This window comes from Pagrus pagrus (genome assembly GCF_965226575.1).
Source record: "Pagrus pagrus genome assembly, chromosome: 2".
Lineage (NCBI taxonomy): Eukaryota > Metazoa > Chordata > Actinopteri > Spariformes > Sparidae > Pagrus > Pagrus pagrus.
The window spans coordinates 253395-272381 of record NC_140186.1 but is presented as its reverse complement, the minus strand read 5'-3'; the positions used below and the strand labels follow the sequence as shown (position 1 = coordinate 272381).

General features: G+C 45.2%; 1 protein-coding gene across 1 annotated transcript in view; it reads right to left on the bottom strand.

The window, feature by feature from the left end:
• Positions 1-17120, bottom strand: part of LOC311264691 (mitogen-activated protein kinase kinase kinase kinase 3-like) — a 70612-nt gene extending 53492 nt beyond the window's left edge. Inside the window, exons 1-2 of the mRNA XM_084365777.1 lie at positions 16926-17120; positions 3044-3101 (exon numbers count right to left, since the gene is read on the bottom strand). Coding sequence (XP_084221903.1) covers positions 3044-3101; positions 16926-17021 — 154 coding nt within the window. The 5' untranslated portion in view covers positions 17022-17120. The remainder of the gene's footprint in view (positions 1-3043; positions 3102-16925) is intronic.
• Positions 17121-18987: the final 1867 nt, after the last annotated feature.

Sequence of the window (18987 nt, the reverse complement as noted above, 5' to 3'; positions counted from 1 at the left end):
GTCATGCTTATTTGAGTTAAGAGAACTGATGAGGATGTTCTTTTAATTGTTAATCAAACAATGTATTTCTTGTGACAATTGCCAACTTACAATGAACACACTTCACCGATGATCTCAGTTGTGGATAACTGGTTTGCTCTGCCCGACTCTGGCTGGATCAGCTGGTTGTAGGTTTGTGGCGTTCTAAACACGAGTGTTGCCAACAGGGACGTTGTAGAGCGTCCTCTGGTGGACAAACTATGCAACGCCAACACTCATGGTTAAAGGTGTTTCATCCATTTTTATTTTATTTTTTAAATATTAATTTATCAGCCATTATACATGCCGATATCCAATAGTTTGGAAAATGCCTAATATCGGCCGATAATATTGGCCAGCCGATATTTCGGTCGGGCTCTAACCCCTAAGTGTGTGAAAGAGAGACCTCACTGTGCACTGTGCAATACAAAACTATACACATATCCACACACTTTTTGGTTTGCACTAGTTGGACAATTTTTAATACTCATATTTGTTATTTATTGTTTGTTAATAAAAATAGCAAACTGTTCATACTTACACTGTTCGTATTATAAATACCATGTCATATTGTAAATACTAAGTTCATATTGTAAATACTATGTATATACGAGTTAATTCTATTTATTTATACTTATTGTATTGTTTATTTTTTACTTTTTATTATTGTTTAATGTGACACTGTCCTTTGGCTGCTGTGACAAAGAAATTTCGGGACAAATAAAGGAATTTTTTGGAATTCTGATTCTGATTCTGATTCGACTGTCCTGACGCTGTAGTGACTAGCTCATATGTGCTAGATTTACCTTATGCAGGCTTAGCTCCGCCCTGCAATCAAGCCTATTCACCACACCTGGCTTGGTCTCACTCTGCTGCCAAAAATGATCTGTGATCAGTCTGTAATGATCTGTGATCAGTCTGTAATGATCTGTGATCATTCTGTAATGAGCTGTGATCAGTCTGTAATGATCTGTGATCAGTCTGTAATGATCTGTGACCGGTCTGTAATGATCTGTGATCAGTCTGTTACTGATCTGTGATCAGTCTGTAATGATCTGTGACCAGTCTGTAATGATCTGTGATCAGTCTGTTATGATCTGTGATCAGTCTGTTATGATCTGTGATATGATGTGGTATCTTTAAACACAGGAACCTCAGAAACAGTTATAAATTCTGACTTATATTTAGACTGCTTCTCTCCCATCGACCTCCACCAACTAACTTCGATGGTTTCTTCATCTAGACCAACAACTAACCCCTAACCCTAACCCTAACCCCATCCCAACTAGGTTGCTGAAAGAAACTTTACCTTTAATTAGCACATCTCTACTAGAAATGATCAACCTGTCTCTATTAACAGGATACGTACCACAATCCTTTAAACTAGCTGTAATTAGACCGCTTCTTAAAAAGCCTAATCTTGATCCAGAAGCTTTAGCCAACTATAGACCTATATCCAACCTCCCTTTCCTCTCCAAGATCCTTGAGAAAGCAGTCGCCAACCAGCTATGTGACTTTCTTCAAAAAAATAGTTTATATGAGGATTTTCAATCAGGTTTTAGAGCACATCATAGCACAGAGACGGCACTGGTGAAAGTTACAAATGACCTCCTAATCGCTTCTGACAAAGGACTTGTCTCTGTCCTGGTCTTACTAGATCTTAGTGCTGCATTTGACACCATTGATCATCACATTCTACTACAGAGACTGGAACACTTAATTGGCATTAAAGGACCCGCAATAAACTGGTTTAAGTCCTATTTATCGGATCGATTTCAGTTTGTACATGTTAACGATGAGTCATCCCTGTATACCAAGGTTAGTCATGGTGTTCCTCAAGGCTCCGTGCTTGGACCCATACTATTCACCTTATATATGCTCCCTCTAGGAAATATAATTCGGAAACACTCCATAAACTTTCATTGTTATGCAGATGATACACAGTTATACCTATCAATAAAGCCAAATGAAACTAATCAGCTTACTAAACTCCATGCATGTCTCAAGGACATTAAGACCTGGATGACCTGCAATTTTCTGCTGTTAAACTCAGATAAAACCAAAGTTATAGTACTTGGTCCTAAACACCTTAGAGATGCATTATCTAATGATATAGCGAGATTGGATGGCATTAACTTGGCCTCCAGCACCACCGTCAGGAATCTGGGAGTTATCTTTGATCAAGATATGTCCTTCAACTCCCACATAAAACAAATTTCAAGGTCTGCATTTTTTCATCTACGTAACATTGCAAAAATCAGGCCCATCCTGTCTCAAAAAGACGCAGAAAAGCTAGTCCATGCATTTGTTACTTCCAGGCTGGACTATTGTAATTCTCTATTATCAGGCTGCCCTGATCTCAGATCATTCTGTAATGATCTGTGACCGGTCTGTAATAATCTCAGATCAGTCTGTTATGATCTCAGATCATTCTGTAATGATCTGTGATCAGTCTGTAATGATCTGTGATCAGTCTGTAATGATCTCTGCAGCCTGCAGGAGGCGCTGTGTTACCAAAGCTTCATATAAACATCATGTCCTCATAAAGACAGAAAGACAGCATGATACACTGATCACCTGCAGAATGATCAACAACTGATTAGTATTCACACACACACACACACACACACACACACACACACACACACACACACAGCTGGAACACCTGCTGACTGCTGCAGTCTGATTAATGAGGAGGAGGATGAAGATGATGAAGATGCATATTCTCTCATGTTAAACGTGAAGATCAGCTGTTAACGCCTAGCAGTCATTCTGGCTGCTGTCTGCCGGCTCATGAGGGAAATGTTTGGTAAATTAATTCAAGTTGAGGTTGTTAATCCCCCCGTTCGCCTGCTCCCTCATGTCTCCTATCATCTCACCAGGAAGGAAACGCAAAAACTGCTGTGTGACGTTCTTTTCAAAATAAGAGACTGATGAAAGTCACATGTTCATCACACGTGTTGAATTCACGTCCTCCAGTCTCTGCAGTGATCATGTGATCATGTGATCAGGATTTGATTCTTACCAGGCTCGAGTTTGATGACCTTGATGGCTGCCAGGTCTCCAGTTCTGACACTCCTCGCCTGAGAGACAGACAGGTCAGAGAGACAGACAGATCCAGTTATTAACAGTTAATAATAATTGTTCTCTTTGACAATACAAATACAATTCATTTAAAGTTGAACTTGAGCAACACACACTAACACACACACACACACACACACACACACACACACACAAAAGCAGCATCGATCAATTAATGCGTCCTCTGGGCTTACACACCTTCAGAGCAGTGTGTGTGTGTGTGTGTGTGTGTGTGTGTGTGTGTGAGTGTGTGTGTTGGTTCAACATAGTTTGGTTCTTGACAAAACTGATCAATAAAATGATTTTTAAATCTAATCAGGTTTTTACACTCAAGCAGTGAAAGCAGAGAAACTGTAGGGGGGCAGTTCATAATAATAACAATAATAAACAATAATAATTATTATTAATTATTAACTGTTCTCTAGGGCTGGGTATCGACCCTCGGTACTTTTTGAGCACCGACCGAATCACGTCCGTAGCACCGAGTATCAACAACTGACCAAGCATTCGGTGCCAATTTTCGGTACTTGACAGCTCATTTTATATACGATCAACCAGGAGAAATACCCGTGTCTTCCGTTCAACCAGTCCAAAATGTAATAAAGCCTCTGATTGTCTCATTAAATTATCTATCTATCTATCTATCTATCTATCTAGCCTTATAGGCAGGGATGGAGCGGACTCAAGCAGCACGTGCACGGAGTGCTTCTCAGTGCGCGTGCTGCTCGAACGGTGAGGATTTGGTGTGGATCGATTTGTGAAACAATAATGTCGCAGAAACGTTCAAAAGTGTGGCTGCACTTTACTAGAGAGGGGGCGGCACCTGCTTATGCATGGTGTAAACCTAAGAGCGGAAAGTTGCCATGCGTGGAGAAACACGTCGCCAACTTCAGAAGTTAGCCCAAGCCCAGGTAACGTTGCACCAGCCGCTGCATCCATGGTCTCCACCGCCCCAGCCCCAAGCTCATCTACCGCGATTGACAAGGTTGCTGGGCTTCGGGAGGCATCGTCGTCCTCAGGTAATTAGTTTCTTTGTTCAACTCACATTACGTTGTTAGATGTATAGCTAGAGAGCTACTAACAACTTAGCATGGTAGCTGTGGTCATGCTACCTAGCTCTCACTGTTTATGTTAATGTGGATTCTCTCGTGCTAGGATAGCTAGCTAACATTAGCTGTCACTGTTTATGGTGGTGGTGTCTGTGTTTCATGAATAATGATCATTGTATAGTAGATATCTGCAGTGCATATTTGTATTAATGTACTGTGTTTGTGTACAACCATTATTTCAATGTGAAAGAGGCATGCACAAGTTACACAGGAGGAGGAGGAGGAAGAGGACGCTGGTGATGAAGATGGGTCTTCTAGTGAAGAGAGTGCAGCAGCTGCACCTGTAAGACCTAGACCTGCAAACTGACATTATTACTTTATTAGCACAATAACCCTAATACTTGATGAATGATGAGTCTTTTGTTTGAATATTCAGCTCCCACAAAAGAGGCACAAACTCTCTGCTTTGGGGGAGCTATTTGAGGATGAAGACCGGGCCCTGACAGAAAACATGGTGGACAGCAGCACAAGTGCCATCACCCCCAGTGAGAACATCAAGAGAGAAATGGATTTGTACAGAAGCCTCCCTGCTGTACTATCTTCAGTGGACCCAGTGACCTGGTGGTGGGAAAAGAGGGACCTGATGCCAGTGCTCGCAAACACTGCCCCTAAATATCTATGTGTACAGGCATCCTCTACACCCTCTGAGCTTGTTTTCCACAGCTGGGGATACCACAAGCACCGAGCGTGCATCCATTTCAGCTGAGAAAGTAGACATGCTTCTCTTTTTAAAAAATTATTCTTAAAGCTCTGGTCTCCGATCTGAGGAAGGTTTGAAAAAAGCATCCCCCCCACACACCCCCCTCCCCTCCGAGCTCATATCGCTCTCCCCTCGGAGCCCCGCGACACACCCCTCCGCAACAAGCACCAAGAGCAACAAGCCGGCAGAAACCAAATACAGCCCAGCTTTGAATGCGGAGTAAGATGTGGATTCACAGGTAGAGTTATTACAACGCACGTTGAAACTCACGTAACTCTTGTAAGTCATTACAATGTCCACAGCTAAGCTCCACAGCCAAGTGACGTTACAGCTAGGTAATAAGTTACTATTTATCAACAGCTAAGTTAGCTACTTCTAAGTTATTGAGGGCCAAGAGACTAACACACGGACTTTTCGCCACCGTTCAAATGATGACGCGATGTTTATTCAGGTTTGAGCGCTCTTTGTTTCACATCTCCGCTCTGTCTTTTCAGTGACAGACTTTCTCTCTTTGACTCTTTGTCAGTGGGGCGAGCAGAGGCAGCTGAACTGCTCAGGGCAAAACAAACCTCTTGTCTGCTTGTAGTTTCAAATGTGGAACTGGGTCGGGACCAGACGTGAGCAGGAGCAGGAGAGTGAGCGAGGATTGGATCGGAAAATTGATTCAATAGGAGCCATCCGGGCCGGATGACATCCGCTCCGCTGACATCTCTTGCCGACAGAAAGTACAATAGAAGCCACAGCAGGGCAAGATAAAATAAAAACCACTAGGTTCAAGGAAAGTGCGTTTTGGCTAATAACTCCCATATACGTTGTCGCACATTCAAAAACCTTATATCCACACGTTCAGTGAACTATGCTGGATTTCCTGATATAGGCCACGCCCATTTCCACCTACCGTGTTTTTCCCCAAATTCGCAAAATATCACAAACCTACTTTTTCGAACTCCTCCCAGGCAATTTCACCAATTTGCACCAACCTTTGCACACATCATCTGTGGACCCTCCTGACAAGAAGTTATTAAAAGAATTTTGGAATTCCAAAGAATACTCAACTTATTAAATAACAACTAAAGACAACTAAGTTATTAAATAACAACTAATCGGTTGGTCAGATTAACGCAAAACTCGGTACACTCATTGCCAATGCCTTCCTGAGGATAGCTCAGAAAGGTGTTACCAATCCAACACTAGGTGGCGCTCTGGTGGCAGTCTAATTTTATATTTGGCACTGTGCCCACACCATAACAATTATGTAAATGAAATTCATAGGGGTCGTATACACTGGCCCCTGTAACCCACACACCGAAAATGACCAGCAGGTGCTATTATCAACACAAAACCGTTTTTGCCCAATTACTCCCACATGATATGTCGCACAGTTTTAAGCCTTATATCTACGTATTCCCTGAATTCATCTGAATTGAGAGATGTAGGCCACGCCCACTTCTGCACTAAATTTCCATTCGCAAAATCACGAAACACGAAAAACCTACTTTTTCAAACTCCTCCCAGGTAATGTCACCGATTTCCACGAAACTTTGCACACAGCATCTGTGGACCCTCCCGACAAAAGGTTATTAAAAGAATTTTGACGCCCCAAATATAGAACTACAATTTCCTGCACATTGTGGTCAAACAGACAGTCTTGCATATCTTGACGAAATACACTTCCATTGCCACAAAACTTTTGTTAATCGTTTTCCATCGTGTGATGATGGTTTGTGCAAAATTTGGTGCAAATCGGCCAATAGGTGGCGCTTCCATTGCTAAATGACGAAATACCAGTTTGACTGACTTCACTTTTGATTCCTCTATGCAAGTTATTGCATGAACAAGCCCCGACAGCAGCACGCCCCGACGCGCGTGGACTGCAAGGGCCCATTCATCACTGCTTGCAGTTTTAATTTTATGTTGTATTTTATTTAAACTGAATTGTGTTTAAACAGAGTTCTTAATACAGCTGTTTGAGTTAAGATGACATTAAACACAACACTGAAGCATTTGAGAAGCTTTGGCTTATTTTGTTGAATGGAGAAATAAAAAAAAGGTTATTGAAATATGTTTAACATTCATCCAAGTAAAGTATTGAAAAAAGTACCTTTTTGGTATCAGTATCGAATCCCAGGTATCGGTATCGGCACTGGTATTGAAAAATTTCAAACGATACCCAGCCTTACTGTTCTCACAGAGTGAACTCAGAAGTGGAGGATTTTTATTGAGAAACAGCTGCAGGAAGTGACCAACAATGTTCTGGTTTCATTAAGTTTCACATTTCTCTTAAAGTTTGATATTTTTAGAGCTTTAATAATTTTGTTGTATTTAATTTAAGTGAAGCCCAACAGGAAGTGATAAATGAGGCGATCTATTTGTTTGTTTGTTGTTTGATAAATGATAAACAACAGGATGATAAACAAAGTGTCTCCTCGTGTCTTGAATCTGTTGTCTCTGATTGACTTCTCTTCACTGTGTGGTGGGACTGAAGGTAACGGTGAACTTGTCTGCAGATATCTGAGGACCTGATGGAAGACAGGCTGCCACTGATCGACAACCCCCCAACACATACACACACTCCCTCCCCCCTGCTCCCTCCACCTCCCCCACTCCGTCCTGACCTCCATCATCCTGCCACTTCAGCACTTCAACACAGCGCTTATATTCACGCCTCAAAGAGTGAACACACTGCTGCAGTCTCACGGAGTGTTAATTAAAACACAGCTCATGATTATCACCCCCCCCCCCCACGACCCCTGAAGCAGCAGTGTCCGTCCTGTTGGTCGATATAAGCTGAAGGAGCTTCAGGACAACGATCAATAACCTCTGATGGGGGGTGGTTCAGTTTGATGCTAACAATGCTAATGAACCACACACACACACACACACACACACACAGAGAGAGCAGGGTAGGATCGTGGGAAACGGTCCACACAGGTATTGATCAGTGGAGGTGAGGGGGCGGAGTGTGTGTGCGTGTGTTGAATCATGAGCAGCTCACACTCTGGCAGACGACAGCTGCCTAGGAGCCTCTGAGCAGCAGCCAAGTCAATGTAACACATCTGTGTGAGATTCAAACCTGACAACCCCACTGCACCTCATTCAGTCTGATGACACACTGATGGCCCTCTGAGGGCAGAGTCACTGCACATCTACTGTAGAGTCTCTGCACATCTTCTACTGTAGAGTCTCTGCACATCTACTGGAGAGTCACTGCACATCTACTGGAGAGTCACTGCACATCTTCTACTGTAGAGTCTCTGCACATCTACTGTAGAGTCACTGCACATCTTCTACTGTAGAGTCTCTGCACATCTACTGTAGAGTCACTGCACATCTTCTACTGGAGAGTCACTGCACATCTACTGGAGAGTCACTGCACATCTTCTACTGTAGAGTCTCTGCACATCTACTGTAGAGTCACTGCACATCTTCTACTGTAGAGTCACTGCACATCTACTGGAGAGTCACAGCACATCTACTGGAGAGTCACTGCACATCTTCTACTGGAGAGTCACAGCACATCTACTGTAGAGTCTCTGCACATCTACTGGAGAGTCACTGCACATCTTCTACTGTAGAGTCTCTGCACATCTACTGTAGAGTCACAGCACATCTACTGTAGAGTCACTGCACATCTTCTACTGTAGAGTCTCTGCACATCTACTGTAGAGTCACTGCACATCTTCTACTGTAGAGTCACTGCACATCTACTGGAGAGTCACAGCACATCTACTGGAGAGTCACTGCACATCTTCTACTGTAGAGTCACAGCACATCTACTGTAGAGTCACTGCACATCTACTGTAGAGTCACTGCACATCTTCTACTGTAGAGTCACAGCACATCTACTGTAGAGTCACTGCACATCTACTGTAGAGTCACTGCACATCTTCTACTGTAGAGTCACAGCACATCTACTGTAGAGTCACTGCACATCTTCTACTGTAGAGTCACTGCACATCTTCTACTATAGAGTGACTGCACATCTTCTACTGTAGAGTCACTGCACATCTTCTACTGTAGAGTCACAGCACATCTACTGTAGAGTCACTGCACATCTACTGTAGAGTCACTGCACATCTTCTACTGTAGAGTCACAGCACATCTACTGTAGAGTCACTGCACATCTTCTACTGTAGAGTCACTGCACATCTTCTACTATAGAGTGACTGCACATCTTCTACTATAGAGTGACTGCACATCTTCTACTGTAGAGTCACAGCACATCTACTGTAGAGTCACTGCACATCTTCTACTGTAGAGTCACTGCACATCTTCTACTATAGAGTCACTGCACATCTTCTACTGTAGAGTCACTGCACATCTTCTACTATAGAGTGACTGCACATCTTCTACTGTAGAGTCACTGCACATCTTCTACTGTAGAGTCACAGCACATCTACTGTAGAGTCACTGCACATCTACTGTAGAGTCACTGCACATCTTCTACTGTAGAGTCACAGCACATCTACTGTAGAGTCACTGCACATCTTCTACTGTAGAGTCACTGCACATCTTCTACTATAGAGTGACTGCACATCTTCTACTATAGAGTGACTGCACATCTTCTACTGTAGAGTCACAGCACATCTACTGTAGAGTCACTGCACATCTTCTACTGTAGTAGTAGTAGAAGATGTGCTCTCCTCTCCTCCTCCTCCTCTTCTCCTCCCCCTCCTTCTCCTCTCCTCCCCTCCTCTCCGTTCCTTCCTTCTCCTCCCCTCCTCCTCCTCTCCTCTTCTCCTCCTCCTCCTCTCCTCCTCTTCTCCTCCCCCTCCTCTCCTCCTCCTCTTCTCCCCCCCTCCTTCTCCTCTCCTCCCCTCCTCTCCGTCCCTTCCTCCTCCTACTCTCCTCATCCTCCCCCTCTCCTCCTCCTCCCTCTCCTCCTCCTCTTCTCCCCCCTCCTTCTCTTCTCCTCTCCTCCTCCTCCTCTCCTCCTCATCCTCTCCCCCTCTCCTCCTCCCCTCCTCCTCTTCTCCTCCCCTCCCCTCCTCTCCTCCCCCTCCTCCTCTCCTCCCCCTCTCCTCCTCCTCTTCTCCTCCCCTCCTCTCCTCCTCCTCCTCATCCTCTCCTCCTCCTCACGTCTCTGCAGCGCTGCACTCTTGCAGCAGCAGCTGATCTCTGACATGTTTAACATTCAGCAGCTCTTCATCATGTCGCAGCTCTTTAAATCTCATCATCGTCGTCCCGTCTCACATCATGACAGCTTCTCTTGAGTCACATGAATAAATGTCACACTATAAGAAACTGTTCCCAGATTAAAGGATCAGAGCGGAACATAATATAAAGGGTTCCCTGTGGAACCACTTCTAACACTGAGGAGGAACGTTTTGATGTTTGGGTCAGTGTTTCCAGGAAAGAGTCTGTAACCAACAGCTTCACTCAGAACGTTGACGTTTAAATCAATCAAATAAACAATCAAACAAATCAACAAACAAATCAACAAAGGAGTGTGAGCAGCACATTACGTCTGCATGTTTGTCCTTAATCTGCAGTTTTATGCTTCTGTTGTAATGACGATGGTGAGATAGTCATGAGACCCTGCATGTGATTGGTCAACTAACATTCACTCCTTCAGATCAGATCAATCAGTCAATTCACTGAGAAAATGATCAGCAGGATGATTGATTAGGACAACAATCAGTAATCAGTGTCCTGATAGGCAATCAGAGAAGTCAAGGTCAAGGTGGGAGACTCCAGGGGGGAGGAGGGGGAGGAGGGGGTCGTGTTACAGGAAGCAGCAGGACGCTTTGAATTATTGATCAACTTAATGGACAAACTTTCATTTTTTCTGCCGTCACGTTGAGTTTTGACTCCATGAGTCACCTGAGATTTCCCATGAGGCCACAGTCACCAGGACGCCAAGGATACGTGACAGACCTCATCCTGATGGGTGGAGAGAGACACAGACAGACAGACAGGTGGAGAGAGAGAGAGAGAGAGAAAGAAAGAGAGAGAGAGAGAGAGAGACTTTGACTTTTAACCACCTTTATTTATTAGGTTTCATTTTGGTGAGAGTTTCACTTTAAAACATGTCTATAGATGTATTCATCACAGCACGATACAAGAACTACAGTACAACAGTAACTCAGGGTCCAGCAGCCCCTTGAACAGTAACTCAGGGTCCAGCAGCCCCTTGAACAGTAACTCAGGGTCCAGCAGCCCCTTGAACAGTAACTCAGGGTCCAGCAGCCCTTCCGTTAGGCCTCATGAGCCAAATAGCCAGTTTAGCCGGGCCAAACAGAAAATTCATTGGCAGATCTCTGTGCTTGGTCCGAGCATGTACCGGCAGATACAGCACCACAATAAAGAAAAACAAAGAAAGGAAAAGCATGACACAAAAACAAAGCACCAACCTCCACGGAGAGAGAGAGAGACGGGTGGAGAGAGAGAGATGGGTGGAGAGAGAGACGGGTGGAGAGAGAGAGAGACGGGTGGAGAGAGAGACGGGTGGGGAGAGAGACGGGTGGAGAGAGAGAGACGGGTGGAGAGAGAGAGAGACGGGTGGAGAGAGAGACGGGTGGGGAGAGAGAGACGGGTGGAGAGAGAGACAGGTGGAGAGAGAGAGACGGGTGGAGAGAGAGACGGGTGGAGAGAGAGAGAGACGGGTGGAGAGAGAGAGACGGGTGGAGAGAGAGACGGGTGGAGAGAGAGAGAAATGGGTGGAGAGAGAGAGACGGGTGGAGAGAGAGACGGGTGGGGAGAGAGACGGGTGGAGAGAGAGAGACGGGTGGAGAGAGAGACGGGTGGGGAGAGAGACGGGTGGAGAGAGAGAGACGGGTGGAGAGAGAGACAGGTGGAGAGAGAGAGAGACGGGTGGAGAGAGAGAGACGGGTGGAGAGAGAGAGATGGGTGGAGAGAGAGAGACGGGTGGAGAGAGAGACGGGTGGAGAGAGAGAGAGACGGGTGGAGAGAGAGACGGGTGGAGAGAGAGAGACGGGTGGAGAGAGAGAGACGGGTGGAGAGAGAGAGAGACGGGTGGAGAGAGAGAGACGGGTGGAGAGAGAGACGGGTGGAGAGAGAGAGACGGGTGGAGAGAGAGACGGGTGGAGAGAGAGAGACGGGTGGAGAGAGAGACGGGTGGAGAGAGAGAGAGACGGGTGGAGAGAGAGACGGGTGGAGAGAGAGAGACGGGTGGAGAGAGAGACAGGTGGAGAGAGAGAGAGACGGGTGGAGAGAGAGACGGGTGGAGAGAGAGAGACGGGTGGAGAGAGAGAGAGACGGGTGGAGAGAGAGACGGGTGGAGAGAGAGAGACGGGTGGGGAGAGAGACGGGTGGAGAGAGAGAGAGAGACGGGTGGAGAGAGAGACGGGTGGAGAGAGAGAGAGACGGGTGGAGAGAGAGACGGGTGGAGAGAGAGAGACGGGTGGAGAGAGAGACGGGTGGAGAGAGAGAGACGGGTGGAGAGAGAGAGAGACGGGTGGAGAGAGAGACGGGTGGAGAGAGAGACGGGTGGAGAGAGAGAGACGGGTGGAGAGAGAGACGGGTGGAGAGAGAGAGAGACGGGTGGAGAGAGAGACGGGTGGAGAGAGAGACGGGTGGAGAGAGAGAGACGGGTGGAGAGAGAGACGGGTGGAGAGAGAGAGAGACGGGTGGAGAGAGAGAGATGGGTGGAGAGAGAGACGGGTGGAGAGAGAGAGACGGGTGGAGAGAGAGAGATGGGTGGAGAGAGAGACGGGTGGAGAGAGAGAGAGACGGGTGGAGAGAGAGACGGGTGGGGAGAGAGACGGGTGGAGAGAGAGAGACGGGTGGAGAGAGAGAGAGACGGGTGGAGAGAGAGACGGGTGGGGAGAGAGAGACGGGTGGAGAGAGAGACAGGTGGAGAGAGAGAGACGGGTGGAGAGAGAGACGGGTGGAGAGAGAGACGGGTGGAGAGAGAGAGAGACGGGTGGAGAGAGAGAGACGGGTGGAGAGAGAGACGGGTGGAGAGAGAGAGAGACGGGTGGAGAGAGAGAGACGGGTGGAGAGAGAGACGGGTGGGGAGAGAGACGGGTGGAGAGAGAGACGGGTGGAGAGAGAGAGACGGGTGGAGAGAGAGACGGGTGGAGAGAGAGAGAGACGGGTGGAGAGAGAGACGGGTGGAGAGAGAGACGGGTGGAGAGAGAGAGACGGGTGGAGAGAGAGACGGGTGGAGAGAGAGAGACGGGTGGAGAGAGAGACGGGTGGAGAGAGAGAGACGGGTGGAGAGAGAGACGGGTGGAGAGAGAGAGAGACGGGTGGAGAGAGAGAGACGGGTGGAGAGAGAGACGGGTGGAGAGAGAGAGCAAATCACCCTGTACATTAGGAAGACACCAACTGACCCCCACGTAGCAGAGCCCAGCAAACTCAACTGCTCCAAACAACCCTATAGATGGACAAGTAATAGCAAGGATGACTACCAGAAAGCAATCGGTCATCCAACAATCCAATACCAGTTAGACCATTTTATCACCACCTCATATCCCCACAGTAGTGACGGCCTGAACCAGGCTGTTCGGGACATTAACCACATATTTGACAGCACAGCATCTATATCCAATCTGAAAAAATCTCAGCATCACAGTTCAAACTCAACTACTGAAAAGTGGTTTGACTCTGACTGCAGGTGTCTGAGATAAACACTCAGGAAACTATCCAATGAAAAACACCGACAGCCTGACAATCATGAGCTCCGCCTCCAGTGCTGGGAAACACTGAAATCATACAGGAAAACACTGAGAGCTAAAAAGGAGCAGCATGAACAGCACCAACTTAAAGAAACTGAAGAGTCCATTGACTCAAATAACTTTTGGAAAAAATGGCATTCATTCAACAAATCACACAAGGAAGAATTGGCTATCCAAAACGGGGAAATATGGAAAAACCAATTTAAAAATCTATACAGTGCAACCACACTGGATTCAGCCCAAAATAATCTGATCAACAAACTAGAAACCCTTGAATCAATCGTTAAAGACGACCAGAATCCTTTAGACTTTAAATCAGTGAAGGGGAGCTGCTGGCTGAGATCCAGGCCCTGCAGCCAGGGAAGGCAAGTGGCCTGATGGCATCTTGAATGAAATGCCTCAGTTTAGCAGCCATAAAATCAAAACTGCCATATTGAAATTATTTAATCTGATTTTGAACATTGGACATTTTCCTGACACCTGGAGCCGAGGGATCGTCACTCCGATCTTTAAAAGTGGAAACAAATACGAGCCAGACGACTACAGAGGCGTCTGTGTCAGCAGCAACCTGGGGAAGTTATTCTGCAGCATCCTGAACAGCCGACTGCAAAACTTCCTCAGTGAGCACAATGTCCTGAGCAAGAGTCAGACTGGTTTTACACCAGAACACAGAACCAGCGACCACATCTACACCCTCCACACCCTCGTCCAGAAACACGTCCACCAGAACAAAAACAATCTTCTCTTGTTTTGTAGACTTCAAGAAAGCATTCGACTCAATTTGTCATCATGGTCTGTTTCTGAAATTATTAGAAAAAGGTATTGGAGGAAAAATCTACGACATCATCAAAACAATGTACATAAATAATAAATGTGCTGTAAAAATTGGAACCATGGAAACAGACTTCTTCGCCCAAAGTAGAGGCGTGAAGCAGGGCTGCAGTCTGAGCCCCACCCTGTTCAACGTCTACATCCATGAACTGGCCTAATCCCTGGAAGAGTCCGATATCCCTGGTCTCACCCTCTCTGACAGAGAAGTCAAACGCTTACTATTTGCAGATGACCTCATACTGCTCGCTCCATCAAAGAGGCTCTACAAAAGCAACTAGACCACCTGCAGAAGTTCTGTCAGACCTGGGCCCTGACCGTCAACCTGGAGAAGACAAAGGTCATGGTCTTCCAGAAACGACCTAAGAGCCAGAAACCAACACTGGTTCCACCTGGACTCTACGGACACAGAACACACACAGCTACACATATTTAGGACTAAACATCACATCCACGGGAAACTTCAACCTGGCCATTAAAGACCTGCGAGACAAGGACAGAAGAGCTTTCTGGACAATAAAAAAAACCTCAAACATGGACACACCTGTCCACATCTGGATCAACATATTTCAGTCCATAATCGAACCAATTATATTGTATGGTAGTGAAGTGTGGGGCCCTCTCATGAACCAAGACCTTGAAAAATGGGACAAACACCCAATGGACAGCCGGCACACAGAGATCTGCAGAAGATCCTCAGAGTCCACAGGAACACCCCCAACAACGGAGGCAGAGCTGAATTAGGCCAATTCCCCCTGTTGGATCCAAAAAAGAGCTTTAAAATTCTACCAACACCTCAAAGCCAGCGAGCCCGGGTCATACCACTACAAAGCCCTACAATGCCAAGAGGAGAGCAAAGACAGGAGTCCCCTCAGCCAGCTGGTCCAGAGGCTCAGCTCCAACAGCACCGGGCACCAAGACCGCCCTCACACGATCCGGCCCCACCAAATTATAGCAAAAGAAAAAGACAATTACATCGACTATTGGACATCAACAACCAAAACCCAAAGCAAACTCATTTGGCCCTAAACAGACAATACTCCATGGCAGAACACCTGAGCTCTGGTACCGACCCGAGACTGAGGAGAACGTTGACTACGTACAGACTCAGCAGCCACAGCCGGGCCCTGGAGAGCGGCCGGCACAGACAGACGTGGCTGCCCAGAGAGGAGCGGCTGTGTCGGCTCGGTCCACACAGACACTTCCTGCTGCACTGTGACACACACAGACATCAGAACACAACTCTACAACAACATCACACACACAACCACACATTTACACAAACTCTCAGACACAGAACAAATACATCATCTGCTGGGAGAGAAAAGAGCCACTGCTGCAGACGCAGCAAGAGACGTTAGTGCTGCCACAGAAGAAGAGAAGCTGCCAACACCTGACATGATCTCCTCCACTTACCTGCACACTGACACACACACACATTGATTAATTAATTTTTTTTTCTTCTTTTCTTTATTAATTTATTTGTTTTATTATTAGTAGTATTATTATTACTATTAGTATTATAATTGTTATTACTATTATTATTACTATTATTATTACTATTATTATAACTATTGTTATTACTATTACTATTATTATTATTAATTATATATGTATTATTTATTCTGTAATCTTTTACTTTGACTGTATATTGTGTTTTGATGCTTTGGCAAAATTGTTGAGACTTTCATGCCAATAAAGCTCATTTGAATTTGAATTTGAGAGAGAGAGAGAGAGAGAGAGAGAGAAGCTCCAAACTCTGCTCCTGTAAATATTGTAAATATGTTGTGATCACAATGATTTTCTTCTTTTTTTCCTTTTCTGTGTGTAGATTGATAAATGTCTCAATTGTTAAGTTGCTTATATTTTATTGTTATGTTTATATTTTGCGATTGACTGTCATTAATCATCTGTTTATTTTTATTATTATTATTTTTATTAATATTATTTTATTGTTATATGCTTTGGCAATATAAGCACTGCCTTGTCATGCCAATAAAGCTATTGAAATTGAAATTGAGAGAGAGAGACAGGTGGAAAAGCTCAGACAATCTGATGACGAGCTGCAGACTCAGTTGACACAGTAGGTTTATATATGAACATATATGAAATATATATATATATGTGTATATATATATATGTATATATATATATGTATATATAGCCACTGCTGCAGATGCAGCAAGATATGTTAGTGTTGCCACAGAAGAAGAGAAGCTGCCAACACCTGACATCATCTCCTCCACTTACCTGCACACTGATACGGATACGCACACACACACACACACACACACACACACACACACACACACACAGACACTTAACTTTATTTTTTTATTAATTAAATTTTTTTTTTAGAGCTGGAGCAGAGAAACACCTCACAGTCATGTGACGCGGGAGTGAACGCGCACAAAACACAACGTGAGAGGAGGAGCAGACACACCTGGCGACAGGTGAGACAGGCTGTCTGTCAAACACATGAAGCGTCACACAGCTAGCCTGCTGCTAAGCTAACACAGCCTCGGTACACAGGCTGTGACGTACCTTGTAGACGTCACCATACGTGCCGCTGCCGACGCGCTGGATCAGCTGGAAGTCGTCCTGCGGGTTCCGGCGGGAGATGTCCGGACAGCAGCTCATCTCCCCGGCTGTTCAGACCGAACTGAGCCGGACTCTGTGACTCAGACTGAGCCGGGCCGAACCGGACTCACAGACACTAACAGACGCTGTCAACACAACTTTAACATGGCTTCTTCCGCGAGTATAGCGCATGCGCACTGCTCCACACAGGGACTGACTGGTTGGACGAGGATGCCTTCAGGGGCAGTGGGAGAAGTTGGAATTTCTAAAACAATCTATATGGAACTAACAGTGGGGAATATTAGAGTGACGTCATACAATAATGACCAATTTAAAGCTATGTTTTCCACTGATAGGTTCAAGTACCTCCTGGAAATCAAACTACTTCTGATAGAAACTCACAGTTGGGTTTAATGAGTAGTTATTATTCTGTGATGTTTGGACGGGAAGCTGAAGATTATTGTCACTGTTTGTTTTCTGTTTGATGTCAGTTGTTTAGACTTTAGATGTCAGAACAAAGTAAAAACATCAACAGTTCAAACCTCAGAGATAGAAACACACAATATTCTTCATTTTTCGTGCTTCATGGACTCTTAATAAATGTTTGACTTCTGTTTAAACAGGAAAATACTGGAATGATCTGCACATGACTGTGTGGAGGTGTGGGTCCATCAAGACATTTAGGGCTCATCAGCTGTTTGACTCTACTAAGACTCTACTAGACTCTACAACTGAGACTCTACTAGACTCTACAACTGAGACTCTACTAAGACTCTACTGACTACTGACTCTACTAAGACTCTACTAAGACTCTACTGACTCTACTAAGACTCTACTGACTCTACAACTGAGACTCTACTAAGACTCTACTGACTACTGACTCTACTAAGACTCTACTAAGACTCTACTGACTCTACTAAGACTCTACTGACTCTACTGACTCTACTGACTACTGACTCTACTGAGACTCTACTGACTACTGACTCTACTAAGACTCTACTGACTCTACAACTGAGACTCTACTAAGACTCTACTGACTACTGACTCTACTGAGACTCTACTGACTCTACTGAGACTCTATTAAGACTCTACTGACTCTACTAAGACTACTGAGACTCTACTGACTACTGACTCTACTGAGACTCTACTGACTCTACTGAGACTCTATTAAGACTCTACTGACTCTACTAAGACTACTGAGACTCTACTGACTACTAAGACTCTACTAAGACTCTACTGACTCTACAACTGAGACTCTACTGACTCAACAACTGAGACTCTACTGACTCTACTGAGACTCTATTAAGACTCTACTGACTCTACTAAGACTACTGAGACTCTACTGACTCTACTGAGACTCTATTAAGACTCTACTGACTCTACTAAGACTACTGAGACTCTACTGACTACTAAGACTCTACTAAGACTCTACTGACTCTACAACTGAGACTCTACTGACTCAACAACTGAGACTCTACTGACTCTACAACTGAGACTCTACTGAGACTCTACTGACTCTACTGACTACTGACTCTACTGAGACTCTACTGACTCTACTAAGACTCTACTGACTACTGACTCTACTGAGACTCTACTGACTCTACAACTGAGACTCTACTGAGACTCTACTGACTACTGACTCTACTGAAACTCTACTGACTCTTCTAAGACTCTACTGACTACTGACTCTACTGAGACTCTACTAACTCTACTAAGACTCTACTGACTACTGACTCTACTGAAACTCTACTGACTCTTCTAAGACTCTACTGACTACTGACTCTACTGAGACTCTACTAACTCTACTAAGACTCTACTGAGACTCTACTGACTCTACAACTGAGACTCTACTGAGACTCTACTGACTACTGAGACTCTACTGACTACTAACTCTACTGAGACTCTACTGACTACTGACTCTACAACTGAGACTCTACTGACTCTACTGAGCAGGCACGTGCACACATAGGGCCCAAGGGGTGCTTGAGCCCCTGCCCTTTTTGCCTCGTATTAAAAAGTGCCCTTT